The sequence below is a fragment of the Osmerus eperlanus genome, chromosome 9 (assembly GCF_963692335.1).
Source record: "Osmerus eperlanus chromosome 9, fOsmEpe2.1, whole genome shotgun sequence".
NCBI lineage: Eukaryota > Metazoa > Chordata > Actinopteri > Osmeriformes > Osmeridae > Osmerus > Osmerus eperlanus.
The window spans coordinates 6,075,325-6,091,890 of NC_085026.1; the positions used below are offsets into that span (position 1 = coordinate 6,075,325).

Genomic DNA, 16,566 nt, shown 5'->3' on the forward strand with positions numbered 1-16,566 from the left:
GGGTAATCAACCTGGAACTAGAATCGTTTTAAATATTTATTATACAGAGAGAAAAGACATGTTAGGGTTCAATATTATATATATATAAGTGCAGCATTACAATAAATTGTTCAAATTTGACCACCATTTGCTCCAGCAAATTCAGGGTTGCAAAACACTTTCTCTATGAACCATGCAAGTACACACCGGCACCACAATTCTCGTTCTGAAACGCTTTCCATTTTCTGTACATCATTTAATTGAGTACTGTTTACAAAGAAGGTTTTATACAGTTTGACATTTACAAGATGAAAGAATAGTCACCCAAACCCTTATAACTAAGTGATGCCAATATCAGCTTCTCTTTTCCTTTCCACTCCTCTCGCCTTATCACATAGTGACATCGAGTTAAGTGTGGCTCCCGTTTCAACACAAGAAATAGAATACAGATCTGTTCCATGCCATGTATGTCATCCATGCTTGCATTTAGACACATGTAGACTTCCATTTCATCAATGGCTCCAAATGTAGCGTTCTTTATTGTAGCTCTACCCCTGTATTTCATGTTGAACACATTTTCTTCCCAAACTATATTGAAGTGGTTATTAAACGTTTGCCATTCTTTTGTGTAAAATAAAGAACTGCTTAGCCCTTAAGATACAATGACCGGACAAAAAATATATAAATAAAACAAACTGCTTAACAAAATATTGGTCAACCTCAGGCTTTTCCCTCTTCTTGTGGTGACGACACCACTGTGTCCACATCCGTGCCAGACTCGTGGGTGTGGCAGTTTCTTAAACCAACAGACTGTCTCTAAAACAACCACACAGTGCTTTACTAAGCAGCGAAAGCTAAGCTGGCCCATGAGTTGTCCAGTGGACACCACTGAAGTAAATGTTTACAGAGGGCAAGTCTTTTTTTTCTTCTTTCTGGTTGGCACGGAAACAGAAGGATGTTGTTTGCAGGCTGTCAGTTGTCGGGGCCGACGGCGGGAAGTGTCAGTGTGGCCCTCCGACGACCGTCTGGCAGCGAGGGCACAGGCAGCCCGCTGACCCGGCTGTGTGGCGACGGCAGCGCGGGCATCGTGCCATGGAGGTGGGCACTGCTGCCACACTGTAGGCACTGTCCTCACGGATAACCCCCCCTGATTGGACAGACAGACAGGGGAGGTCATTGGTATTTCTGAAGCCAACTGCCCACCGCAAAATACCCATTAGCTCCCACGGTGGGAGGCTAAACAAACAGAACATTCAAAGGTTCCTGCATGAAAGTAGAACTCAACAGATTTGCATCTGTGTGATGTCATTGCAACTGTTAGCCTAATGTAGTAGCATAGTGTGGTGTATTAGCCCAGAGTAGCATGGTAGCCTAGAATGTGTTTTTCACCCTCCAGGTTGATGAGGAAGCTGCCCTTGCTGATTAGGGCGTCAGCAGGCAGGTCTCTGGGCAGGGCGCTGGCCAGCGTGGTCCGTGATGACATCATCATTTCTGTTAGCTGAGAGCAGGTGGAGGTGGGCTCCTCCTGGAGAGACTGTGGAGAGAGATGGAGGAGAGCTTAGATGATAGCATATAGTGCTGCTTAAAAGTATGGAAACCCCCGTACAAATTCAGATTCTTAGGGTTTTTTTTTTTTTACCATGAAATTCTTGTTTATTTCGGACCTTCAGAACTCATTTTGGTCATACATAATAGCTTTATATTTACCAATACCATATGTTGTATTTATGCTCTCACCTCCATTAGTTCAAAAAATAGGCCTGGTTCAATGGCGATGGTGAGGTCATACTCTGCAGCATTGCGTCCTGGGATAGAAGACAAGAAGGAGTCCCTGATGGCACACGCCCCCTCTACGGCCTCCTCCAATCCTGGCCTCCGCCACACCGAACTGCTCTTGACCCACCCACTCCGAAACACTGTCTCTTCCGCTGGAGCGAAACAGCCGTACAGGAGCCACGAGTCACTACAAGGCCGCAATGACACAAACATCCACAAACATAACGATTCATCACTCTCTCATACTCACCATCATGTCCAGGTGCATACAGGTAGACTTCCTCTGCCAGGTGAGGCAGGATGGGAGCGATGGAGCGAGTCAGGGCGTCCAGAACCTCTTCCAGAACCGTCTGACATGACCTCCGTGCCAACGAGTCTTCAGGATCACAGTACAGCCTAGGACAGAGAGAGCGGGACTGATGAAATGTAGGTGTTATTTTGTTATGACACAGGACAGTATTGTAAACTAGGAAGGGTTCTAGTCATAGTAGTGTATGATATTGAGAATTCACATTTTTCAGCTTATTATTAAATAATAAATTAAGTTATTAACAATAGTGATGGCTTAATTTAGTAGAATGAAATGGTTAGGGGTCACCGTTAGTGTGGCTAATCGTAGAGCAAGTACCACATCGGCTAAGGCCCTATCGTTGGGGCTCGGGTTTGATTACAGCCCTGCTAATTTACTGCATGTCATCCTCTCTCTCCCTCCCTGCCTGCCTGCCTTTCCTGTCACTATAAATAAAGCACAAAGTGAAGTCATGAAAAAAAACAATGGTTCCAATGATCTGGCGGCTGAGTGTGCTGGTACCTGTCTTTGATGATGCTGAAGTAGAAGCTGGACAGGTCCCTGGTGATGAAGGCTTGGAGGACGCGGATGGCCCTGCCATTGTCAAACTCACTGTAGGCATCTGTCACCTAGCACACACACACACACGCAAATACCATCACAACACAGGCAAAGTATACCCAAATGCATTCTTACACTCATAATTTCCATAGGAAGATGCACACACAGACACACACACACACACACACCTTCATGCTGTACTCCCTGAGCTGGTGCAGAAGGTACTGGTCGATGTAGTGCATCTCTTTGGGGTCCACCGCTTGGGTGCGAGGGTCAAAGCCCTGCAGGTTGCCCAACAAGAACTTCAGAGTGTTTCTCAGCTTCAAAAAGGAGAGAAGAACGAGGTTGTTAGTCCGCAGCCTGATACAAAGGAAGTATTTACACATCTAGTTCACACCTCGCTCTGCACACTGCTTAGTTCTCTCTGAAGAAGAGAACTAAGCAGGAACCAAGCTGTTTGCCATGTCACACTTTGGACAATAGGTGAAGCTTGCACTGACACGTTCTGCGGGATAAGGCAGATATGTGCCTCTCCCTAACCCTTGTGTAACCTTTGGGGTCATTGTGACCCTTCAGTCATTGTGACCCACCGTCCCGTTGCGACAACTTTACCTTCTACAAAAATAAAGTGAAGCATTTTCTTTTAACCGTCGCACTTTCTCAGACCCCCCACGCAGCGCGACGGTTAAAAGAAAAGGCTTCACTTCGTTTTTGTATTGGGTGAAGTTGTCGCAACACGACGATGGGTCATTGTGAACCTTCGGGTCATTGTGACCTGAAGGCAGCACAGGGGTTAAGCTGCTTGCATACAATCAGTGTTCACCCAAATGAAGGTATAGCCGTTGATTTATGTGCATGGCATGCAAATGAATGTTACTTTGCCCCCACGCGTGGAGAGGACCAGAGGACAGGGATGTGAGAGCCAGGTAAGCAGGCGTGTGGACACCTTGTTGATGCTGTCTCGGGCCGAGTTGAGCACCGTGGGGCCGATCTGGACCTCGGAGAAGACGTTGGACTCTGCGACCCACCACCTCAACACGTCCGCCCCATATGCCGGGGAGAGACTGGGGTCCTGGGAGGGAGAGATCAGCCAATGCGAGTGGAAGTGGCGTGTGTGTGTGTGTGTCTAGGTTTCTGAGGATATGGCTGGTAAGATGAATATGTTATCCGTGTGTGTCGCTCTTACATCCGCTCCATTGATGACGGTGTCCGGATCCACCACGTTACCCAGTGACTTGGACATCTTCTCTCCTTTCTCGCTGACAGCAAACCCATGAACTACCAGGGACCTGCCACCAGGGGGCAATATAGTCACGTGCGGTTTTGTCTTTTAAATCTAAACACATAGGCTCGTGGTATGCTTACGCTCCCCTATTTCTCACACACACGACTCACTTGTATGGGGCCTTGTTCCGCACGGCCACGCTGGTGAGCAGAGAGGACTGGAACCAGCCTCCGATCTGGTCTTTCCCTTCAACATACACATCAGCTGTGGAGTCGGACTCTGTGCGTGTGAGAGAGAGAGAGAGAGAGAGAGAGAGAGAGAGAGAGAGAGAGAGAGAGAGAGAGAGAGAGAGAGAGAGAATGACAAACAGAACCACACAATTCGAACGGTTCATGACATTTGTTTGGAGATTAAAAACTGAGAACCACAGACGGTTAGGTGTCAGGAGAAACGTCGGCGAGTCTCCACACAGAAGGCGGAAAAGTCTAGAAAAGCGAGAGACCGTAGCAGCCACTGTTAGCGCAAAACCAGACGACGCTCAATTTGTTGTTCCCGTTTTGCCGCCATCATGCCCTTGAGCAGATGCCCTATTTGAAACCACAGAAATACATAGATATATGTACACATGTATACATATAGAACTATTCAAGTCCAATCCTTCTTCTGGTGTACTTTCTATAGGCAGTATTTGTACATCGCTTTGAATACAGGCACCTACTGAGTACATAAAAATTTACTGTGAAAGATAGCGATAGACATTGCAGGTTGGCCAGCCATTTTTTATGAACATACACACTGGGGAGAAAGACAGCATTACGAGGTAGGACTTGTGCGTGCGTGAATCCTGGAAAAGAAACTAACTCCCCAGTGCTCAGCTTCCACACGGAGAGAGTCTGACGTGCACAGGAGAGGAGGAGAGAGAGAGTGACAGGGAAAGAGACAAGAAAACAAGAAAAGAGATGGCCAGAGACAGGAGGAGGTTGGAAAGAAGGAGGTCTGCGTGGGGAGACTGGGTGATCAACCTTGGGCCAGTTTGGTTTGAAGTAAGGGAGGTGTGAACCAGCTGAGTCGAGACTTTGGCTCTTCAGAGTCCACCTCAACCTCCTCTGGAATGACAACACAACCACAGACTACGAGTACAGTAAAGTACATACGGTATATACTGTATTCATCCCTATACTGGGATGAATTCAAGGAACATCCAAGACCAAAATATCTGTATTTAAAACAAGTCTAAATTACAATTTCCAATGATACATTAATGTAGGTGTAGTGCAGTTATAGAGAAGTGGTAGTTGAGGGAAAGGGATATTGTTGACTACAGTAAATAGAATGAATACAGCAAGTCAATAGTAAATACAGCAATTCCAATTTGGCAAAAGGACTGGTGTTGATGGAGATTAAGTAATCGCTGATAGAGGGTTGGCATAGTGAGTAGGTACTGATAGTATTAATGACTTATTCCATGTTTCTAAGGCCGATGATTCTAAGAACCCTGAACGCTAATAGAATACAACTTCACTGGCTGATTAATCTGGATTTAGGGGCATTAGCGTTGCCCTGGAGATACGCAATTCAATTAAGATCATGTTTGTGTGTGTGTGACCTAACTCACCTTGTAGAACAGCGGCCCAAGATGCTCCGCTGTCAAACCAGATGTCCAGCACGTCCTGGCCCCGCTCATAGTCTGTCACATCTCCTTCCTTACTCTTGAACACACACACACACATTAGTAACACACTAACCATGAGATCTAAACCGCCTCAAAGTGAAAAGGGGCTTCATTCGTCCGTATTTGTGCCGTTCTACTCTGCTAACCTTCTTGAGCACCTCCGGGGGCAGCAGTGAGTCCATGGGCAGCTCCCACCAGCAGTCACTGCCCTTCTCTGAGAACAGCTTGGATATGTGGGATATGGTGTGACTGGAGGAGAAGAGGGGGGGGGGGGGGGGGGGGGGGGCGAATGATGGCAAGTTCAAGGTAAGTTTAATTTGGGTAAACGGTTTGCATATGGAAATAACCTGGTGAGTGGGTGAGTGTGCTTACGTATTGATCAGTGGCTCCCCTGTCTCCTTGTGATAGAACACAGGGATTGGAACCCCCCAGCTTCTCTGGCGAGAGATGCACCAGTACGTCCTCCTGTCCAGCATGGCTAATAGACTGCCCCGCGCTGACTCGGGTACCACACGAACTTTCTGCAGCACGTCCTGTGCACACACACAAACAGCAAACAGAAAGACAAGAGGGTCATTGGGACATTTGCTTTCCATGATAAGTGTCATGCTACCCAGCTACTTTCAGTGGGTGAGGCTGATGTTTCATACTATCTTTCTAAAAAGATCAAACCGTACCTAATAAGAGAAATAGGTTACCTTTCAAATCCTACAAATACCTGTCATCAATACCATAATTCAGCTGCGCGGATGAGGAGCCTTGTTTGTAGAGTAATCTACGCTTTTGTAAAAAAAAAACTCTGAGCCTGATTGGGCAGGAAATTCCTTCTCAGTGTCTTCCAGTCTCATCGTTCAGTCGACTCTCACCTTGGCTTTGTCTTTGAGGTTGGCCGTGTCGATGAACCACTGTTTGCTGGGTCTGATCACCACAGCCTGTTTGCTCCGCCAGTCGTACGGGTAGCTGTGCATACACTTCTCTTCACTCACCAGCGTGCCAGACGCTTTCAGCATGGAGATCACTGACACACAAACAAGCATATACATTACACACAAACACACAGGGTGACTCAAAGCAAATACAATTATTTAATCAAATCAAATGTATTTGTATAGCCCTTTTTACACGCAAGCATGTCACAGAGGGCTTCACATACGCCCATAGAACTTCCCCTCAACCAACCTAAACCCTTTCATGACATCGCTTTTTTCAGCTATTCAGCTGGAGCAGAGCCACACATACGCGCTTCAATTGACCACTCTCTCTCGCGCACTTTAATTACCTGCGTCGGTCCCCTCCTCCATAACGGACAGGTTGTGTAGCTCAGCACCTGCCAGCTCGGTAAACTTGCCTTCTTCATTCACAATGCACTCCTGCGCATTCACACAATAGAGACCAATTATTATTTATTTAAGGGGAGCAACTACAATGCCAAAATAGCCCCTAAAAGCTAACAGGACTGTTTGAGTTTCGGTGTGTTTTTTAGGATGGTAGGACCCATTAGAAGTCATACATCTCCACTTGTTAGTTGATGAAACACGGGTGAAATTATACCACTGGCAGTTTAAACTGGGAGGCCACACTGTAGTCGTCCATGCCGTGAGCTGGTGCTGTATGGACCAATCCTGTGCCTTTACCCATGGTCACGTGATTAGCGGGTAACAATGGAACTTTTTTCCCTGGAATTGTGGGATGATGACAGATTCCCCCCTCAAGATCTAAACCTGGACGGAGCGAAGAGAGTTAAGTGAAGGGGCTCAAAGAAGAACATTGCGTGCTGCACGTTGTGTGGCAAACTTGAAACCGTAAAGAGTGTGTGGGTGTGGGTGTTTGGCAGTCTACCTGTAAAGGTGCCAACACTCTCCAGCTCAGTGCCCAGCAGCGTGGACAGACTGGCTATGCGTTCCGTGGCCACCAAGAAGACCTGCGAGTTGTCTGCCCTCCTCACGACTGAATACCTGTACACGGGAGGAGACGTCGTCATTGCTATTGTGATCAACCTAAACGATGACCATTTCCTGTTCCATGACTACAATGCGCCGTTTCAGAGTTTCAATCAGACATGATGTGTGGCAGTTCATGCAAGAAGAAGGGAAGTGACATTAGAGAGTAAACGTGTCCGTGAACCCGACAGGGCATTTCTTACTGGGCATTTGGCATGAAGCACACGGCCTGGTTGGCAGGGATGGTCCATGGCTGTGTGGTCCACACCAACACAGAGATGTCGCCCAGGTCCGCAGTCCCCAGGGCCAGCTTAGGGGGCAGGGTGGCCAGTGGGAAGGTCGCGTAGATGGCCTTGCTCACATGGTGGGGGTTGTATTCCAACTCTGCCTCTGCCAGGGCCGTCCTAGAGACAAGGGGGGGGGGGGGGGGGGAGTAGAGGGAGAAGTGTGGGCAAAAACAAAGCCGGGGCTATACCGGGACCAACTTTAGCTGTTACAACTTGTGACAACTCTGTTGTGCTGCCTACCTTGATGAGGGTGACCAGAACACAGGCTTATAATCCTGATAGATCAGCCCCTAGAAAACGACAAACACCATCACATTTGAGAGCTCGCTCTGGAATGGATCGAAGCAATATGAACTTCCGACCGACGGCAAACCTATGATGGGACTTGGGGGGGTCTTCGTGTACAGACTGAAATGCCGTGATGCACGCACCTTGCTGTGCATCTCCTGAAAGACCTTGAGCTGTGCCGCCTCGTACGTCCCGTCAAAGGTGTAGTAGCACTTGTCCCAGTCCGCCATCACGCCCCAGCGCTGGAATGCGGCACGCTGACGAGAAATGGCGCCCTCTGCAAACTTACGGGCTACAGGAAGAGGGAGGAGAGAACCGACTTTAGGTACAGACAGTCTCGTCTCTCTACTGCTTTGGTATCAAGTCTCCTATCAAGGGGGTCAGATGGCTGAGCGGTTAGGGAGTCGGGCTAATAATCAGAAGGTTGTTGGTTCGATTCCCGGCCGTGCGAAATGACGTTGTGTCCTTGGGCAAGGCACTTCATCCTACTTGCCTCGGGGGGAATGTCCCTGTACTTACTGTAAGTCGCTCTGGATAAGAGCGTCTGCTAAATGACAAAATGTAAATGTACGTCTCTGTGACTGACACTGAAGCTATAGAAAGACTTGTGGGTGTAATTGTAATAGAGAATTCCAACAACAAATGGTAGTGTTAGCCCTCAACTACAGAACAAGGACGAGATGACTATAATATAATACATAATTACTGACGGACTAGGCCATTGGCAGACGTTCACGCAAATGACTTAAATGCGTGTGTGAATATTTGCCATTTAAATTCATATTTTCATTTTTAAATTAGGAGTTGGTCTTGCTAGATCAGAGGCTGCCTCTGCTCCTCCTTTTCTCACCCTTCTCTCTAATCTGCAGGGGGCCAAGTCCACTGGTTCCCAGTTCTCCAAGTGCCTTCAGCTCGATGGGCAGCCCATGGCAGTCCCAGCCTGGAATGTAGTGGACTTGTCTCCCCCTCAGCATTTCAAAGCGGTTCCGTATGTCTTTCAGGATCTAGAAAAAACAGTGACTTATTGTAAAATAGGTACGTGGCCTATTGTCAGATATGTAGGTATGTGTCAACACTGTTGTTTTTGGTCATTGACATTGCATGTTGTGCTCAATTGTCTCTTGTTAAAATAGTGTACCTTATTGAGGGCGTGTCCGACATGTGGGTCTCCGTTCGCGTAAGGGGGTCCATCATGGAGACAGAACACTTTCTTAGCCTTCCTCGCTCTCTGCCACGAGTAAAGCTCTGAAAAGCCACATTTCTGGCCAAGGAAACAATCATTTCCGGTTTGAAAAGATGGACATGCAAGACATTCAGTTATCCTGCTAAATTATGCTGTTTAACTCATTAGAACAGAAGCAGGGAAACCACGTTAACACATCCACCCTTGATAAAGACAGTGTTGTAAACACTAGTAGCTATGAAAAGCTTACCCGTTGTATTTCTATTTCCCGGTCCAAAAGCTGCTGCCCTGATATTTTCATGGCGAACTCAGTGCGGGGCAGTAGCACACTGCTGCGGTACTGTCCAGCTGCAGGAGCAACTGTAGACTGTGCCGTGCCTTCGGTTGAGGTGACATTTTGACAGCGGATTGAGTTGAAGGGGAGTGCGGCGCCTCGGCGACCCCTCGTACACCATCTTGCTACACTCGGGCTTACTGCCGAAATCAGGCACAGCAGCATGTGTGGTAGTCTACTTTTTAGGTGTGCTACAATGCTCAAAAGAAACCAATATGTTTGTTGTTAGTGGGTTGATTAATTCCGACCGCTGTGTCTTCCGGAAGAATGGGGGAAATTACGGAAACGATGAAGGGACAAACGAATATTAGAATCGAATGCGTTCTCATTTGTGCAAAATTGCCACAAGAGGTCGCTAAAGGCCTATGTATAACATTTCCGTAGACAAGAATGAAGATAGCGTAGGCTCATAAATGGTCCCCCCCATAAAATCCGAAAATGTCTTGCATGAGGCTGAACGGATTTAGAACATCGTTATCTGATTGCAATTCACCTTTGATATTAGCTGTAGTCTACTTCTGTTTTAGGAGCAATTAGCTAGAAAAAGGTAGCACCTAGAAAGGTTTTGAAGAAATGCCCCTGATGACGTCAGACTCACCGGGATATAAATTCGCTGGCTTCTCTCATTTGATTCAGTCTTAGCAGCCGCAGTAACGTCAATCAAGATGACTAAATTTGTTGAAGTATTTATTGGAGTCATTATGCTTGCAATGCTCTTTTCGTGTCAGGTATGGTGATTTCTCTTTTCCAGAATGTTTAACTTAATGTGAATTTATTAGGCAATTGTCATTTTTCCTAAATGTATCAAACGTGTTTAAAGTTATGCTGTTAGTTTATTTTGTACTGGCTATTTTTGTGCTTTTGGACGCGGAGGCGTTCCAAATTATATTGGCTACAGCCGTTTCTAATCATCAGGGACATGTTGAAAATGTTTAGAGTTGTGCATTTGTATAGATGTTAGTCTAAACTCGTTTAGAATACATGGGGGTGACCCTTCTCGACCTGTTCCGTTTCTAAGTTGCCGTGGCTAAAGTTGACCACTTGCACATTACATTTGTTTGACCATTGTCCTGGCACTGAAACACGTGTCTGGTCTTTATTTTTCAGGTCCATGCAGAGAATGGGACCACAATTGCCCCGACGGCCAACCAAACCAGCGCAGCCACAACTTTCAATACGACTACCAACGTCGCTAGCATGGGCAATGCCACTGTGAAAGGTGCTGGTTTGTCCTTGCAGTCAAGCGCTTTCACGCTACTCATCCCAGTCATCCTGGCAGGCTCTGTACTGCACGGTCGGTTCTGAAAGCCGGAGGGACATCAACGCTAAACGGAGACCGCCCAGACTAACAACAGCTGTAAAAGTGGACATGCAATATTTCAAATGGGCGACATTTTCCAGATTTTTAAAGCCAATCTGCGTTCCCGACTTTGTCTTATTTGGAGGGAAAGGTGCATGCCAATTCCTTTAGCGACACCCATGCTCATCACATTCCCTATCACCCCAGGGCCAAGTTTTGGAACTGGGCTTTTGAATTACGCGCCTCGTGGTACAAGGATGAAGCCCACTGTACACCCACGCTCTGGCTTGTTTTTGTCACGGGTCTTTTTAGGACTGATTTGTAATTTAAGAAACGTAAATATTTGTGCCCGGGAAATCAACGTAATAACGTTGGTTGAGGCGCTTTGTGGGGACTGTCCCTTAAAGGTGCGCTTCTATTTTACGCAATGGATCTTTGTTAATGGCTACTTGATAGGCTACTTGTCGACTTTTGTATAGTAAATGTCCTTAATCCGTTTTTTTTTTTTTATTGTATGAATCAGTGACTTACACTCGCTAGATTTTTGTATTCTGGTTCAATGCTTTCTTGTGACAAATTTCTAGTTTAATAAATCGTGAAATAACATTCTGTTCGATTCTCTGCACCTCCATTTAAACATTCATTTGCATTTTGTATGGACTCGTTGTTTGCCCCGCCACAACAAAACATCAATCTCAAAGCATTTAACCTCATGTCAAATGTTGGCATGTTTACAAACTTCTGCAAATGTATAACTATTTAATCCTGTTAATTACACACTTAAAATGATTTGAATATGCTCCGGTTAAACAGCCTTTTAAATGGTTGTAAGAGCAGGGATGGAGACATGGGTTGGCAACTAGTAGAGGACATCAGCTCTCAAAGGTGGGACATTTACGTTACCTACATAGAAGTGACATATTTTAAATTGAAAGAAGTCAGCACTGAGCCCGAGGTCAACTTTCCGTGGACTTTAAATTCCTGCTTTCTGATTTCCATACAGATCGTCTGAAATCGTTTTGTGCTGTATTTGAATAATTTGCGTGTGTTTTATGTAGACCTGTCAACTATGGAAAACCACATCGGGGATAGTTTCCTTCTAAAAACGCTTTTTTTGTGACCATTTTATTAACACGTGGATAAGTGATAACATCACAAGTAAAATGTGATTGTAAATGTTAAATAAAACTTGGTTTCAGGTTTAAATACATAAAACCCTGTCAGACTTGTTTCTTACTATATTCATGAACAGCATTGACCAGTTAAAATTAGGCCAAATATAACTATTTACACCACAAAGTGGAACATTTTGGTACACTTTTATAGAAATAAAACACCCTTTAACCATTGGAGAATAATTATTAGTTCTCAATACATTCTTCACAGTGTTCCTGTACAATGAGTACTTTTTCTTCCTGATAGTATGTAGGATATCAATTTAAAACATTCTGTAGAAACTTAAAAATAATAGATTCAATGGATTACAACTTGTAAGGCTTTGGGCACAAGATATAGTGCAAATTAGATTTTAGACAACCATGTTGGACTTCTCTTAATACCCATGCAAATTACGCATCTTGGATTAAACAAATGAGTCAAATCCTCTGTTTTGAAAACTGCAAGGAGATGAGCCAGAGAAAGTACACCAATCTGTTGTTTGTGTCCGTAATCCTCTATTTACCTAATTCATTATCGAGCACTAATGTTTTGCTCTTGGTGGGACTACTTAGCTCAAAAACAACTACATGCTACAAGTAATGTGTTTTCCCTTCACCGAAGAATTTACGCAAACAGGAAGAGCTATGGTGACAAAGACAACAACTTTAATAATTGACTGGTGAATAATTCATAGGGTAGTTACCATGATTCCCTTGAAGAGTCCATGGCCTTCTGGTTTACCAATAAATTTGTTTGTGACTTTATCCTAGCCTCTACTCTGGACTCCTGTCCTCTATTGTAGCAGCCTACCATAAAGTATATTTAGCCATGCATACAGACACCACACGCTCCTCCCAGACCCCCCACTCTCCATCCTTGTGGGAAACACATCCCAACCTGATCACATGACAAAGGTCCTATTGTCCTGTCCAGACAGGTACCCATCTTACCTGTTGAAGGTAAAACAAACAGGGGAACACTTCCGTGTCGGCCCCTTTCGGTCTGTAGGCCTAGTGTAAAAATATAATCCTAACTACAATATCACATAGTACAGTCCACTGAAGTTTCAAGTTTTATTGTCAGGTGCACAGAACAACACCAAACAACGAAGGTCAGACTGGGCACTGAAATTCTTGGGACTGAAAACAACATAATAGTACATTGGACAGTGCAACAAAAAGAGCATCTGTCTGAATGCAACGTCAAAAACCATTACAAGGATGAAGTCTGTCATGACAACACTCAATTACATGTTGAAAAAGGAAAAGGTTGCAGGTACTGAAACGTTCATGTACCGCAGAGCAGGATGTAGACAAAGGTGGAGCAGATCGTTCTCCTCTGGTCAGTCACCTGGATGGGTGCTCCCTGTCTGTCTTTCTCACTGTGTAGCTCAACCACTAACCCCCTTCCCCCTACCTGAAACTAACAGAAACCTGAGTTGGGGTGGGGGTGTGTTTAAGGTTTAAGCATAAGAATGAGAGGGGTGGAGGGAGACAGAGAGAAACTGTATTGCGTGGACGAAAAGGGTGGGGGAGGGATTTGGGGTTTGCTGGGTGGGAAAGTAAGATGGAAGGGGGGGGGGGGGTTAGGGGGTACAAAGGAGTATGTGGATTGGGAACCTGACCAAGATGTGGAGGACATTCCAGTTAGCTCTTACCAGTCACCCAAAACCCCTTGGTGATTCACTATGGGTGCTTGAGGCAACGATCTGCATTCCAAGAAACAGCTAAATTAGCCAGTATCACCTTGGCACTTAACCCATGTGTTATCTTCGGGTCATTGAATCTGACCCATCAGTCATTGTGACCCACCGTCGTATTGCGACAACTTTACCGCATATAAAAACAAAGTGAAGCATTTTCTTTTAACCGTTGGGCTGTCTCAGACCCCCCACATTGCAAAGGTTAAAATAAAAATAAAAATATTTGTTTTTGTATTGGGTAAAATTGGGTAAACACAACAAGGGTTTGTTATGAACCTTTGGGTCATGTGACCCGAAGGCAGCACAAGAGTTAAAACCATGGGTTGTGGTTTGTTGCTAATAAATTAATCAAATGTCTGTTCTCTCACCATTAGTTGACACCATGTTGCCTCGCACCCAGAGGGTGATACTATGTCCATGACTGATTGGTGTGGTAGGTAGAGGTAGGTGAAAATGTCTGAGCCTGCACCCCCCCAAACGTTGTTGTATCATTCAAAATGTATCCTTTAGTAGTATTATTATGGTCGATAGTACTACTCATAATTTTTTTTTATAAAACCTGTCCAGAAAAATACTGTCTGGAATCCATTGGCAATCCGTTCAAATAAAAATGTGCAATAACATTTTGGGAACAAAGGCACTACATTTGTAAATGTGTGCAGAAATTGTAGAACATCATTTGTTCTACAATTATTTTTAAGGTCTGTGGTAACCTCTGTTGCATCCATAAGAAATGGTTTTGTAAGAGAAAGTAATGTTTACCTCACACAAGTAATGACAACCACAGATCCACCCACTCAGGAAAAGATCACTGCGGTTTCTGCCTGTTTCTGCTTTTGTAACCTCTCTGACTGATGAATAGACAAGATAAATTGGATGTACCGTCTCATTTTGCATGAGGACGTGCATGCAATGCAGGGAAAGACTGATAAAGACTCGTTCCATTGGCCTCTGTAGCTAACTGTATCATGTTCTGGTTCAGGGTAAGATTAACTGCGAGTACTAAACTCCAAGTGTTCTTTTAATCACTTGTTGAAAAAGAGGAAGAAGAAGTGAGGGAGAATGAGGAGGATGGTAGATGAGAAAAACAAGAGAGTGATATAGGGAGAACCAAACTCATCAGGAGCTGGTTTGACCCTAGCCTGAAGCAGGCATCAAAAGGGCCTCTGAATACCTGTATCGATTCGAGGTACACAGGACCTGGTTGTACGCTTTTTCTCTGCTCCCTCATCCAATAGGGGGAGAAGGAGGAATAAAGGGTGTGTGTTTGTGTGTATGACAGGGAGAAGGTATATCAAGTTTCAAAGCCCTTAGCTGAGAGCTATTTAGCACTGCGGTAAAATACTAGGGGAGAAATAGAGGGTAAAGAGAGAGAGAAACAAAGATCCTTGTAAAATATGTGACAACAAACGAGTCATGCTGGGATGCATCCTCAGGAACAATAAAACTGGAAAGCCTTTGGCAAGTGTGCATTGTCTACTTGTCTCTGTAGACTGTATTTGCCTTACATAATCAACAGGTCAATTAAGATCAGCTCTATGGAAGGTTTAGGGTTCTTTCTAAGTCTTTTGTAACCTAAAACAACATGTTAACACTGGCTGCTGGCTATAGGTTTATGATCTCACCTTACCCCAAATTGTCTCCACATGATTGGTCGAGTTGCATACAACTCATTAGCATGATATCCCACAGCTTAGCCAGGGTACAATCAGGAACTCAAATGTATGACCAAATGAACCTTGCAGTTATTAAAATTGTCTATCTGCGTTCCTCGTGCCTGGTTGTCATCGGAAACCTTCCATGAGTCATCACAGCGATCATGTATCACAAAAAGATATTCCAGTCAGTCATCTAATTCCCTTTTGCAGCAGTAATATGTTCTGTAGCTCACCCTGAGAAGGGAAGGAGTGTAATTTGAATTGGATTTGTGCCAACGACTGTTTCATCTAACTGTTTGTTTGTTTGTCTGTATGTATGTGTGTTCTCTCAGGAACTCGATCTCATGAGCAAATAACTAACACAAAAGCTTCTTTCAACAAGTTGATAATTACAAGTTGATCAAGATTTGTTACACAGTTACATAGAAGGTCTACTGTTTTGAGCGTCTGTTAAAGCATACATACAGCACACACCCAAGTGAACCAGATACAAATCAATAAGAAAAAGAGACCTAATCTCTGCCCAGCCATTGGTTGATTCTGGTTAGACTCTTTGGCGTTTCCCTGCGACATTTTGCAGTTAGCTGTGGACTAGTTTCCTTTGAGAGTTTCTTCTATGAGGTTTGTAAATTAGATGGTGATGATGGGTTCCTGGCTTGGGGTCACTTCACAGTATAATAGGCCCTAGTGGAAGTACAGAAAATACTCATGGGCAAACACAATAAGTTTACGGTTAGAAATAGAAACAAGAAATAGTTTGAGATAAAGAGTGCTTGAGTTTTCCGGGTGTATATATTGTGTGGAAACTTTTTGAAAAATGTTAAGCATCAATCAATTACATTAATTGGTGGAAGGTGTGCAAGCGGTCCACATGCTTAACAAAATCATAAGCAATCGAACAAACATTGATGAATGTGAACAATGGCCCTCTGTAATAATAACAATTCTGCCCATCATTGACAGAAGTTGACAGAAAAGTGAATTTTTGGTATGAAAAGAAGGACTATCCCCTATATGCTCAAAATCCCTTCACCTGCCCAGCTGTGGCACTACATGGTCTTTACATTGTCTGGCACACACACTATCCAAAAGTCTCTCAAACACAGTATTACATAAGTACACACTTACACAAACAAAAGCAAACACACACACACATACAAACAATTTACAACTACCCATTTTTTTCCTCACAGACATGTAAACACGTAAACTGT

General features: G+C 44.6%; 1 protein-coding gene and 1 long non-coding RNA gene across 3 annotated transcripts; one reads left to right on the plus strand and one right to left on the minus strand.

The window, feature by feature from the left end:
• Positions 1 to 23: 23 nt before the first annotated feature.
• iars2 (isoleucyl-tRNA synthetase 2, mitochondrial) lies at positions 24 to 9,896 on the minus strand. 2 transcript variants are annotated; one of them, XM_062470359.1, is made up of 23 exons: positions 9,451 to 9,896; positions 9,156 to 9,278; positions 8,868 to 9,021; positions 8,161 to 8,309; positions 7,970 to 8,019; positions 7,646 to 7,846; positions 7,342 to 7,457; positions 7,054 to 7,223; positions 6,782 to 6,872; positions 6,369 to 6,520; positions 5,875 to 6,035; positions 5,649 to 5,751; positions 5,446 to 5,539; positions 4,853 to 4,936; positions 4,001 to 4,109; positions 3,792 to 3,894; positions 3,552 to 3,677; positions 2,794 to 2,925; positions 2,567 to 2,673; positions 2,006 to 2,151; positions 1,717 to 1,907; positions 1,369 to 1,513; positions 24 to 1,126 (listed from the first exon to the last, which is right to left on the minus strand). In XM_062470359.1, exons 1-23 carry the CDS (start codon positions 9,697 to 9,699, stop codon positions 981 to 983), a joined length of 3,102 nt encoding a protein of 1,033 aa, XP_062326343.1. In that variant the 5' UTR covers positions 9,700 to 9,896; the 3' UTR covers positions 24 to 980. The 2 variants fall into 2 exon arrangements, with proteins under 2 accessions (XP_062326343.1, XP_062326344.1); XM_062470360.1 differs by lacking the exon at positions 4,853 to 4,936 and having other exon boundaries at positions 9,451 to 9,889.
• A 92-nt stretch (positions 9,897 to 9,988) lies between these two features.
• Positions 9,989 to 11,440, plus strand: LOC134027168 (uncharacterized). The gene is made up of 2 exons (XR_009931425.1): positions 9,989 to 10,262; positions 10,642 to 11,440. It is a non-coding gene; the product is annotated as an uncharacterized LOC134027168 (long non-coding RNA).
• Positions 11,441 to 16,566: the final 5,126 nt, after the last annotated feature.